The 13,906-nt window shown below is 33.4% G+C and overlaps 1 protein-coding gene across 2 annotated transcripts in view; it reads right to left on the reverse strand.

The window, feature by feature from the left end:
* The window catches only part of CNTN5 (contactin 5), a 1,232,567-nt gene that overhangs the window by 688,703 nt on the left and 529,958 nt on the right, over nucleotides 1-13,906 (reverse strand). For both annotated transcript variants that reach the window (XM_073239418.1, XM_037025637.2), the window contains one exon: nucleotides 2,851-2,975. In XM_073239418.1, the coding sequence (XP_073095519.1) occupies nucleotides 2,851-2,905 (55 nt within the window). In that variant the 5' untranslated portion in view covers nucleotides 2,906-2,975. The remainder of the gene's footprint in view (nucleotides 1-2,850; nucleotides 2,976-13,906) is intronic.

Raw genomic sequence — 13,906 nt, forward strand, 5'->3', positions numbered from 1 at the left:
ACAATGCTGAACTATCCTGTCTCATCCCAATTCCTACTTCTATTTGAAGGATGATGTATCTTAGAAGGATTATTTTTAAGGAAAACAATAGCATGGATTTCAGCTGAGTAGAATTTGAAAATTTGATGCTTTTTATTACATATATATTCATAACTAGGCTTATAGTAATTATGATTCCTCCCTCAAATGATTTCACACATTCTATCATAAAAAGCTTAGGTATTATTGCAGTAAATTCATTTCATATTGACAAAACTAATTTTACTGATTTTTAAAGTTTTTTTCTTAAACTCAGTTAATGACGTTAAAATCTCAGTATTCTCACTTTCACTCAGAAATAAAGTTATAGAGAAATATTCTATCTTCTTTATTGTTAACTAAAACAAAATTGTTATAATTTGTATGTAAAACATTCATAGAGATAAGTAAATATGTGGTAGAGATAAAAAATGGAATGGATATTTCTTACTGCTATATGCACACTTTAAACCACTTCTAGAGGTACGGCTGATAGAAAAGAAGCCGTGTATATTTACTTTTACAGGGTTACCTCATTTTATTATACTTTACTTTATTGTGCTTTGCAGATGATACATTTTATACAAATTGAAGGTCTGAGGCAACCCTGCTTCAAGCAAGTCTATCAGCACTATTTTTCTAGCAGCATTTGCTCACATCATGTGTCTGTGAACATTTTAATGATTCTCACAATATTTGAAAATTTTTCATTATATTTGTTATGGTAGTCTATAATCAGTGATCTTTGATGTTACTATTGTAATTGTTTTGAGGTGCCATGAACCACCCTCATATAAGACAAACAAACTTAATTAATAAATGTACTGCATGTTCTGACTGTTTCACCAACTGGCTATTTTCCTCTCTCCTAAAGATGATTAAAAATCAAATCCCAGGTAAAAATTAGAAACATCCTCTGTTTTCTACTTCTTTTCAGCTTTGTAGATAATACTGCACAATACTCCAAACTCAGCCTCATTTTTTCCTGTCTTCCAATGTTTCATTTTAATATGAAAAAAAAAGTACCTTGGTTTTCTTATGAGCTGGAAATCCAGTGACCATGGACCCCACCTCAGGCTGTGTATATTCATCTGTCCACAATCACTTTGTAATACCTCCTTTAACTTACTGTTTATTTCAGATGATAAGGTTCGGCCAGTACAAGAAAATAAAACTTTGGAGTAATATTACAAACTACCACTCTCTTTTCATCTACCATTGTCAAGCTAGTAAATGAAAATACTGGGAACCAGTTAAATTTAAATTTTAGATAAAATGAAATACAATATTTCATGGAGTAATTAGAGCTAAGCCATGTATTTGTTGTTTATTTGAATTCAAATTTAACTGGGCATCTTTTGTTTAATCTTGGAAGCCTACCTCCACTCCCTTCAGTTAGTATGAGTTCAAGAGGAGAATGACATTGAGAAAATAAAAGAGAAACAGACTAGATCAGCAGGAAAGATCGTGATACTGCACAGAAAGAAACCAAGATAGGATATGTGAAGAGTCTTTCTTTTTTAAGTACCCATAATATTGACGGATCAGAGCTTTCATTTAACTTCCAAAATCTCTGAAGCTATTCCCTTACTTTTCCATGATTTACAGGAGAGTTCATCCTACCTTTACTATTTCTTCTTTAATTGTTTTTTTTTTTTTGGAATCAGTGGTTCTCACCATGTAATAATAAATAAATAATCATTTGTTGTTTTTACAGTTAAATACTATTATTTCAATAAGAAAGAAGATTCTATATATCTTTTAAAAGCATTTAGATACTGTAAATATACTTATTATGTCTAAACATATAACACGCATTTATATAACTGAAATACTAATCTCTCCTGTATGCTTTTTCAAAAACTTTCAACAAATGATTATTATCTTAATGAGTCTAATCATAGCTGCTTTGTAGTCTATTCTAATAATAAATGATAATAATTAACATTTGTATATTACATATGTCACATGCACTATCTCCCTTAATCTCAGTGTTTTACTAGGCTGTTCACACAGTTCACAGAAAGAAACCTATTTTCGAAGACATTCTTTTGAATTCAAACAAAAGTTTTTCAGCACAATCTAAACTGAGAATTATCATTTAGGTTTTAAAAAGGACTCACCCACCAGACACAGTCAAAGTTACATAGTAGCAAGTAATAGAACAATATAGCCACTGCCTTAAGTCCAATAAAACTGTATGTGTCACAGGACAGGCATTTAAATCATCACCACAGTTTAATTTCTAGACATTCTTAAATTAAAACCAGAAATTTCTGATCTATTAATTTTTTAGCATTATGATATTATTGCTCCACAGAATATAAACTACTTTTACAGAATAAAATATCTTTAGATCCAAGACATTGAATAATATTGAGACAGCCAAGAAAATACATTTTATTAGACATGCCTTTAAATGGTTGTATGTGTGTGTGTGTGTGTGTGTGTGTGTGTGTGTAATAAAGCCAACATTATTCTGTTTTTATATGGGGAAATTTAGCATTGTGATGAGACATTTTTTATAACTGTTTGCTATAAATAATGAGTATATACATTATCAAATCTTCTTAAATTTAAAAATGGTTTAGGTTATAAATGAAACTCATTGAGGTGAGGTGTAAACTCATTTAATTAACACTTACATAGTGTTTTTCTAAGTACCTTATGATGAATTGCATATGAATATCTGCAATGATAACAGTAGTTTAAGGACTGTTTTCTCTTTTGTTGAAAAGTATGACTATTGATACAAATTTAAATGCACACCTGCTGATATTCTGTAATGAAGACCTACATTTTTGTTATTTGATACTAAAGCAGAGTTTTTACCTGAAAGACACCCAGCGACTGACAGAAGCAGAATTAGTTTCCAAGAGGAAGCCATCCTTGGTCCCTAGGATCTCCTGTGTCCCAGTATGTTTAGTAACTCTGATGTATCTTCATTAAAAAATACCCTGTTGAAATAAAGAACAGTTTTCAAAAAGACAAAATAAACAAACAAAGAAGCAAGCAAACACAAACCTACTGAAAAATCTTATAATACAATGATAAAGAAATTGAATCCAAAGGTCAGTTTTTATACTTGGGTATTAACAATAAAAGTTCCATTAGAATTAATTTAACTCACAATACAAAAACTTAAAAGAAGTGATAGACTTTTCCTATCACATTTATGTACATTGAATACTCCTTTACAGATAATGAAAATATCAGGTTCTCATGGGGATGATTTTTCCTCACAAGGACTGTATAATAGCTATATTTATTATATTAGACAAATTATTGGACTAGAAAAATAGGATAAAGGAACCAGTTACATTAATATATACTCCCTGATCTAGAATATAACTAATAATTAGTTAGCCAAGTGATTTTACACATCGTGCCTATAGCTCATCTAAACCTCCACAGGGAATTTTTCTCATTTAATTATTAATGTCAACTGCCTTTGTTTATAATTCCTGTGATTATCTGTATTGTTATAGTTTCTTCCTTTGGTGAGTTATTTCTCTCAGCATCTTTTGCTAGTCAGAACCCTAGAGAAATAAGGATTTTCATGTCTAATGAACATTTTTTCTCTAATGCTATTTTTATAACAATAACCAGTATAGCACATTAATATCCTTTGGTTCCTTTATTTGTTCTGAAAGAAAAAATAAACATAAAAAATACTAAATTATAGCACAAAACCCTGTAAGAACTTGACAAATGTGCATTAGAAATTCTCATATCAGGTAAGTAACTTCTGCATTTCAGGGTGTCAGTTAGCAGAATACTTCTTGGCCAAAAGCAATTAAACTGAGAAATAATTGTTCAGTGTGTTAACAATTTTTAATAACAATTGCCTCTTGGCAACTGGTTCCTCCCGAAAGACTTAGAGGTTTAGGTTATCTCTATCTTTTAGGGAACATCTCAAAAATATAGACAAGCATTTTTCCACTAGCTAAGTCATAATTCAATATAGTTGTACTCTAGTAGGGAAATTTCTTGTTAGTGAGTCTTCTACCTGAATAATGTTAGTTCCCTTTATTTATATTTTTAAATCTAAGCCTTGGTAATCTAATAACATGGTTAGGAATCATTAATGGAGAAGAAAGCTAACAGGAGTTAATAATGGTTGATTCATATCCACCTCTTCATAAAATCATACTTTTCATCATCTATATTTTAATTCCAAATAAATATCAGAAATAAATACAATTTAAAGCATAAAAGACATGACCATTATCACTGATTTTTACAGTTTAAAACATTTCTGTTATTTATACCCTGCTTTTTATCAGAAAGGAAAAGAAGAAAATCATCACTTCACACATAAGGACACTTAAAGTTGGTAGAACTACAGTTACGATGCATGAGAACAGCATCGTTTGAATTAAGGAATTTTAATCTATGATGAAATTGGCCTTTCTCAGATTGTGAGTTCTGGGTTGCTAATACAGTTTTGCTTAACTTGTTTTGATGAGCTTCTGCTCAGTCCATGTCCCCCAAACTGCTACTCTCCTTTATTAACAGAGTTGTGCTCAAAGAGGAAAATTTCCAGTTAGTGAGTCTTCTACTTGAATAATATTAGTTCTACTTTATTTGTATTTTTAAATCTAAGCCTTGGTAATCTATTTTAATTACATGGTTAGGAATCCTCTGTTGTCTTAACATTGCTCATCAACAAATGTAAATATTTTCAGAGCACTTATAAGCTGTACCCTGAGAATGTCAAAGAGAACACACACACATGTGCATGCACACACACATTCACACACATATACACAGAAGTTAACCACAGGCTCTGAGTCAAACAAGTAGGATCATTGTAGTGCAGATATAGTACTATATCTATATAGTGTACTATATGTAGGTAGTGTATCTATAGCTATAAAGTACTATATCTATATAATGTATGATAGATGTAAGTGTATTACAGATACAGCACTATCAGAAGGGGGTTCTTTTCATATGGATGACAGGAATTGGAAAGAGTATAGAAGGACCTTCAACAAAATTTGAGAAGTCTCTGGTCTTAGACAAGTATTTCACTTTTGAATAGGATAGTGCAGGGAGACTAACAATGAGTACACGGACAAATAAGTCAATATCAGAGAGTAATCCATACTATGAAGAAGTTAACACAGAGTGAAGGGACAGCAGGTTGCTAGAGGATAGATGGGTTACTTTAGGAGGCGTTCATGGAAGGCATTTCTGTTGAGATGACATTTAGGCTCAGTATTCATGTTTTCAATATGACATTACAGAATTCCAGGTACATTTTTTTTTCAATTCTCAAATAATAATAGTAGCCTCAATTTTATTACCAAAATTATCCATATTATGTTAAAGTAAATAAAATGCCTGTGTGTTCATGCATGCATGTGTGTATGTGTGTGTGTGTGTGTGTGTGTGTGTGTGTGTGTGTGTGTGTGTGTGTGTGTTCATTTGTAAACATCAATGTTTAGTCTCTGGGGCTTAAACACAAAAAATAATAATCCTTCAAAAGCCATTATTTTTAAGATATTTAAATCACATTCTTCCTTTTTGCTTTCCTTTTTCCTTTTCATTCTCTCTCAAACTCTCTTTCAAGTAAAAAGTAAGTGGAATATTCTATAGCTTCTAAAATATGTAAACTTTTTATATGCCTTTCTTAAAAACACAATTATTCCATGGCTTTAATAAACATCCCTGTGTCAAAATAATAAAACTATATCATTAATAAGACATACATGAATTTCCTACTACATGCCAGATTAAATTATAATCAGCTAATAAATATTACTAAAGCATATCAGGATGTATGTTTAGAAATAGCTTAATGAAAACTGATAGTTATGCATTAAAATGTTGTTCATCAGGAGACTGAAAAGTCATAAGTACTAATTTGGAAAGTACTACTTAGATACATAAAACAAACAAACAAACATTTTGGAGGACAGCTACTTGAAATAATTTCTCATTTACAAATCTAATTCATGTTGTGTATTTCACATTCACATATAATTGTAAATATTCACACACCCCTCAGTATAAAATTCTTTATTTCCAAATATCTATTTGTGGAGAGAATAAAACACATTATTAAATTGCTTAATTAAGAGCAAGTGCAAAGTCTTCATTTAAGATTGGATTTCGAATATGTGGACTTCAGAGAGAAGTCTATCATGTCTGGAAACTAATGCTGGGAGGGAGAAGTAGGAAATCAAATCTGTGATTTACGAAGGTCCAGATCTCAAAGCATTCATAGGACTGACAAAGGAGTTTGAATTTTATTATAAACATCATCATAAAAATAAACTATTCCTATCACATAATTCAAATTTCAAATGTAGATACTTTCCAATAATGTCTACTTTTCCATGTAGTGTGCAGAGGAGCAAACGGCACTCCATTTAAAGAGATTGGACAAACAGATGTGAAAAAGTGATGGGATTTGGCTAACAGCACCCATAATTCAGTGTTAGCATTGGGATTCACACTCCTGTCTACTGATTCCTGGTCTAGAGAGCTCATTAATATCTGCAAGCTGCTTTTACATTGTTGGAGAATTTAGGAGAATACTTCAAAAATTTTTATTAAAGTATAGTTGACCTACTAATTTCAGGTGTATGATAATGATTTGGCATTTACATACACCATGAAATGCTCACCATGTTAAGTGTAGACGTTTTTATCTTTTTTAGGAGGTTTTTTTGAAAACTAAGGGGAGTGACTTGTAACTTAAAACCTGGCTTCCTGCTATAAGAGGGTCTTAGTGAGGGGCAAAAAAAGGGGATAATGAAAAAGGAGAACTAGGTTATTGCATCCTAGAAAACAAACCAGTGAGAGCACATGTCCACAGTTCCACGTGAGTGAGTAAGTTAACTAAATTCTGAGTAAAAGAGTTGTAAATGTATAAGTTCAGGTGTATTAACAAACAGTGGTAGATGGTAAAGGTTTAAGATGTGTATAAATTTTTCTGATGAATTAAAGTTCATTTCCGAGAGGCAGGTTCAATGGCTTGACAGATAGAACAATACAAGAGAGCCCAAAAGATCTTGGGTCCACAGATTTCCTTTGTACAACACAATGATATGAATGATATTTTAGAGTCATGGTCTCTAGCAAGAGAGATGGAACCCATATTCATCCTGGCATTTAATTTTCTTTTAACTTATTTAAATATGAAAACAAGGATCTTTTGAAGACAGTTGAAATAAGAGTAATTGTGTCTTGTTTAAATTGGTTTTTTAATGATTTACTTAAAGTTTAACCTTTATCTCCTCAGAAAATTGGCATTTTGAATCATTATCTTCATCTGGCAGTTGATACCACAGGGCAAAATTGCATTTAAACAATGTGTTATTATAGGCACATGGTTAAACTGGGAATTGTAGATAATTCCAAAGCAATGTTTGAAGCAGCTAATAGTGATCCCCTCAGGAATCATATGCATCTCTGTTCTTCATTTCCATATTAAACCCTTTTGCCGGAAATATTCATATTCTCTGAAGAGAACGAAAATTGAGCTGACAAAAGAAAAAAAAAACTAACCCAACAAACAAAAACTTCGGAGTATATCCCATACAAATACATAGTATTGTTATAAAATATTAGGTTGCTCCTCTGGTGGAATTTTTACTAGCAATATGATGAGAATCTTAAAGTGTGGTCTTCTATGTTGTTGACAAAGGAGTTATAAAGAAATAATGAATGAAAAAGAGAGACTACAGGGATGAACAGTGAATGTTTTATACCTCAAACTTTAATCAAAATGACTGCTATTGATTTTTTTTCCCCCACACATAGTAACTTAACTACTGAAAGGTAATGTGATCAAGTCAAAGGGCACTAGTACTGAAAGGAAAGAAACCTAAATATTCTGGTCAACACTAAGTCCCTGATAAACTGTCTCTCTCTGTTTTATCTTCTTTAATCCTTGTCACAAAGGCACCAACCAAGCTTTCTGACTCTCAGTGACTAGTCACCTGATTTTGTAAAGTCCTTTGAAGTCTCAACAGATAAAAAGTCTAAAAACCCAAAATGGGCATTATAATTTCCCTATGTTTTCCCTAATCAGTTAAATAGCTTTAAAAATTCTTAAATTTCAGTTTCTTATTTCATAATCAAGCATTCAGTTTGGTTCACAGAGTTGCAAATAGAGGGAGGTTATCAAAGACAAAATGTACTTCAATTAATTCTGTTCTTCAACACCACATAATTCAGATGATAGTTTACACAAATGCTTAGAACCTGACAGGACTATAACATTCAGAGCCCATCCCAGACATCACTCTATTTGACAGGCATCCCAAAGGTACAGCAGCATTTCAGTTTTGTTCCAGTGAGTAAACATGGATTACCAGTGTCTGGTAACTGAGAGAACTGGAAACTGTAAGGTCAGGCCATGTAACAGTGGCTTTTCCACAGAAGTAAGTTTCTAGGCTTATTTTGAACTTAGGACATTTATAGCTATTCTAGGCTATTCCAGATTCTTAAGATGTATTAAATCAAGATATCTTGCACATTCGAATCTAATAATAATTTGCATCTTTTACATTTTAATTAGCCAAAAAGATACTATTATATTGCTTGGGGAAGGCATACTTTAATCGAGTTTTCATTAAAGTGTAGAAATTAGGGAAGGGAATATTAAGATTCTTCAATTTCGTAATATAAAGTAATGAGTATAACATACATTGCAAATGATTTTTATACACTATTAATTCTGAAATAATTATAGATTCACAGATAGTTGCAAAGAAATAAAAAGTACAAGAAGGTCCTGTGCAACTTTTACCTTTCCTTCCCCGATGTCAGCATCATATATAAGTACAGAACAGTATAAAAATTGTGAAGTTGGTATTGGTACAATCTACAGAGCTAACTCAGATTTCATCACTTTACACACTCTTATGTGTGTGTCTCTGAGTGTGTGTATGTGTAGTTCTATGCAGTTTTATCACACATGCAGATTTATGTAACTACTACTCCAAACAAGATGTAGACCTGTTCCACCACCACAAAGCCTCCTTTTTACACTTTTTTGCCTCCTCCACTAGGCCCCTCTCTCTGAAGCCTAATCCCCAGAAACTACTGATCTGTTTTCCATTTCAATAACTACATTATTTTCTAAATATTGTACAAATAGAATCATGGAGCAGGTAATCATCTGAGATTGGCTCATCATTCAGCACACTTCCCTTGAGGTTTATCTAAGTTGTTTTTTTTGAGGTTTTTTCAAGTAGTCCTTTTTGTTCCTTTGTTGTAATTCATGATACGGATTTATCATAATTCATTTGACTCTTCAGTCATTGAAGAGCATTTGAGTTGTTTCCAGTTTTGGGGTATTGTAAATATAAAACTACTATCAACATTTTTGTACAGGTTTTTAAATAAGCATAGGTTCTTTCCCTCTGGGATAAATGTGCAACAGTATAGTTACTAGGTGATCTGGTAAATCCAATTTTAGTTTTTTTTAAAAACTACCAAACTAATTATCTAGAATGGTCATGTCATGTTAAATTATTTCCAGAAAGGATGAGAATCCATATTTCTGCATTCTTAACAATATCCGATGCTATTATTTTTATTTTAGCCATTCTTATTGGTGTATAGTGATATCTCCTTGTGGTTTTAATTTGCATTTCATTAATGGGGAATTATGTTAAACAACTTTTTATGTGCTTATTTTCCATCCGTACATCCTCTTCTGTGAAATGTCCTTGTGTGTGTTTTACTCATTTTCCAGCTAAGTTGTTTATATTTTTACTGTTGAGCTTTGAAAGTTTTTTATATGTGCTAGACACAGGTCTTTTGTTAGATGTAGGTTTTCGGATATTTCTCTCAGTCTGTAACTTGTCTTTACATTCTCTTAACAGGGTCTTTCAGAGATCAAAACCATGTTGATGTCCAACTTATCAAGCTTTCCTTTTAAGATTGTGCCTTTGGTGTCAAGTCTAAGGTCTCTTCACCTCATCCTAAGCCCAAAGGTTGTTCAATTTCTCCAGCACAGTTTGTTGAAAAGCGTATCCTTTCTCACTGAATTGCTTTTGCATCTTTGCCAAAAACCACTTGGGCATATTTTTGTGGGTCTATTTTTAATCTATTTCTGTTCCATTCATCTGCGTGTCTGTCCCTCTGCCAATACCACACCATCTTGATTACTGTAGTGCCCACCATTAGGAAGAATGCTTTTTCTCACTTTATTCTTTTCCAAAGTTGTTTTAACTATATTGTGCCACTTCTTCTGGCTTCCATGGTTTAAGGTGAGAAATTGCTGTGAATTAGGGCTTCCCTATATGTAATGAAGAAAAAATCTGCTGAAATCAGAATATTTGGAGAAAGTTTTAAAATTTGATATTAGATATATTTCTTTCACTTTATGTGTACACAGTAAAACAACGTTGAATAAGCATGTATTCTTTATATAGGTTCATTGTGCATTGGTATTTTTAGATCCTTGTGAATGACTCATAGAACTTTTGGTATGCTCCCAATCTCTGAGAACATCACCCCAGATTAAGAAGGTAAGTCTAGCGAAGTTAGAGCCTAACAGAATTTAATAGCAGAAGCACAAATAGATGTGATGGTCAGCCTGGTCATGCATCGGGAAGACCTACTTAACAGATATCTTGAATATTTTCCATAAGTTTATCATGAAAATAGAAAGTATAAGAAATAGGTGACTACTATAAACTGGGCAGTGACCTATACATAAGATATTCTATATAGAACTAATGGAGGCCACATTTCACTGTTATTTTACTATTGCTCAATTCTATAATTTATTGCCAAAGTCTAAGAACTATATATCTCAACTTCTGAATGCTGAGAGATATGATTCTGTTGAGCCAAACTGAGGTCATAATAGCTTAGGAAAGTGAACTACTTAAAGTTGCAGGGAAGCTCCAAACACAAATAATTCTATTCCTGGAATATATAACAGAACAAAGATCCCAACTCCTAGAAAATTTTAATAGGACTGACCAAATAAGGCATATCAGACACATCACACACAAGGCTGTCAATTGCAAAGGGGAATCTCACTGTGTTTATGCAGCAGCCATGGGAATATGCTGCTCTGAGCTCCTTTCGAAGAAGAGTATTCTTTCCAACTTCAAAGACAGCAGTTAACTCATGACAGCCATGAGATGTTAGCACCTTTATAATCTGCTTCAGTGTTTGAGCTGAAGCCATGTGTTTTTGGGAAAGCCCTTAGCCAGTGACTGAGCACGGTAGGACTACAAAGGCCTGGACATTTCTGTCTAATGAGAGATCCCTCTAATGGGCAATTTGTTTGATATACACACTGGCTTGGCCAAGGCCTAGTTGATTTTTCCTCCCAGGGACATTTAGAAACATTTGGGAGATGCTTTTAATTTTCAAACTGGGGAATATGCTAATAGTGTACAGTGGTAAAGGCCAGGGATGCTGGTAAACATCATAAAATCCATACAGCAGTCCTCCATAACAAACAAGTATTGGACCCAAAATTTCAGTTAGTGCTGTTGAGAAACCCTTACCTAGACTTCCATCCTATCTGATTGCAATCTGAGGTTTTCTCTGCTCAATCCTGTTTCTTCCACCCTTTCTTTTCACATGTGCCAGAGCTGTGTTGTGGTCCACCAGCTTTCCTACTCCACTGTGCTCCACCTCTTCTTTGTCTCTCCTGATGTTAATTCCCCTTGCACGTCTAATTCAGTCTAAGAGTCTGATTTCTGGAAGGTCCAACTGACACCTTTTAATTACCATTTGCTGATTATTAAGATTATACCAGTGCTAGGTGCTAATATAGAAATGCAAACAACATATGAGCTGTACCTCAAGAAAGTCTTGCTTTAGCAGATAGAAAATGTTATGACAGAAAATATATTATATAATACACAAAAATGCAATGGACAAACCACAATATTAGAAGATGCAGGCATGTATTCGTTGCACATCAGAAAATTCAGTTACTAAGTAGTTCATTGTTAACATGTACTCCTTAAATCTTCCAGTTTAAGAAGAGTGTTATTCCTAGATCATGGAATTGACATGGTTCATCAGTTGGGATCAGACAGCATCTGTGGGCAGGTAAGGTAGTAAAAGCATATAATAGGGAGACCCTAACATAAGTGCTACACATAAACAGGCATCGCCTTTGCTTAACTGAGAGCAAAACTGATTATTTCTTTGTCAAATAGGTTTACTGTCACTCCTTAGAACACAGACTAAAATTAATACTGCTTTTTGTGCTTTTCAAGATCTTTCCAAATCAGCTGTATTTCACCTTTCCAGACTTACCTCATGTATCTCCCATATACACCCTACATTTTCATTCATTCTTCACTGAGCACCTGAGCATCTATCATATATGTACTAGGGCTCTGTGCTAGACAATGTTGACTTAATAGTGACCAAGATTGACCCACCCCCAATTTAAAGATGTTTATAGCCACTAAACATTCCTTGCCCTTTCCAAGCTTATCATGCTTCCTCTTTGTACATGCTCCTTCCCATTACCAAACTTCCTTTAAAATCCCTTAGTCTGATGACTTCTTCTCTATATTTGAAGTCTCATATCTTTTGAAAAGTTTTCTTTGACCTCCACATTAATTTAACATTTTGTTGTCCTTCTGCAGCACTTTGTTTATATCCCAGCTCTCACATTAATAATAGTCCAACGACAATTAATTTGTCTCCTGATTTACACTTGTGAACACCTGGAAGGTATAATATATGGTATCTTGTCTACACTTGTTTCCTAGACATCCAGCAAAGTGCCTGGAATAGTTAGAGATTCAGGGAATGATCACAGTTCATGTATTTATCATTGTTAACAAAGCAAGCAATAACAAAATCCAAATGTCAAACATGCATTGAATGACACTGAAATTGTCAGATGTGCAGTGCATTTCTTTAGTTTGGGTCTTGAAAAACTCAACACATGTTTGAACTTGGTACTTGGTCCTCTCTCTATGCTATGCTTTCTGCACTGCAGAAGCTTCTTACTCTACAGATACCTTGTCGATGTAATTTGTTTTTCCTGACATCCATTGGAGCAGGCCATTTCACTCAAGAGCAAAGAACACTGATAAGAAGAATGCTTGTGGGACAGGACTGGCTCATTTTTCCTTAGATGAATTGAGAGTATGAAGAATCTATAACCAAGGCAAATTCTCCAGCTTTGAATGTGCTGTGTGTAATTACTTAGACAGTTATTCTACAAAACAAAAAACCTAAGATTTAAAATATATGACAAAAATGAGAATACTAGATCAAACTTCTAAATTAATAAGCTTAAGTAATGATTAGAAAAGTGGGGCTATAGGTGAGAAAAATTATAGAAATGTATGGTGCAAATTCTTTAATGTTACACACATTTCCTATAAGATTTTAGGAAGGTTTGAATACTCTAAAGCCCTGGTTCCCAATGGGGGCAGTACTGCCTGCAAGTAGGTGCTGAAGAAATATGAGGGGGCGTTTTTCATCTAAGACCTATGAAGGGGGCGTTGGGGACCAGCCGCCACCCCCTTGGGTAATACTCGCAGGAACGCGAAGAGAGGTTTGATTAAAACTCTGCAGTGAATAAGATCAAAGCCAAGGCAACCGTTTCTGCATTCGTGTCAAAACGACTTGTACAAACAGAATTTGAGTCGAAGATAATTTTATCAGTTTCCAAATCTTTCTTCAGTGGAAACAAAGGATAACGACATTCTGGTTTTATAGCCAGCATTTGGAAGCTCTTAAAGATTTTACAAATAGATTTCAGGATTTACTCAACATGATTATTCCAGATGGGGTCCTAGAACCTTTCTTGAACCTACAAATAGCAGAAGTATCACTGTAGGAAGAGCTGATAGAATTGTCAACAAATTAAGAGTTAAAAATGAAATTAAAAAATGGATATCAAGAATTTTGGCTTCAAAGGCAAATT

This window comes from Manis javanica, chromosome 6, assembly GCF_040802235.1.
Source record: "Manis javanica isolate MJ-LG chromosome 6, MJ_LKY, whole genome shotgun sequence".
Lineage (NCBI taxonomy): Eukaryota > Metazoa > Chordata > Mammalia > Pholidota > Manidae > Manis > Manis javanica.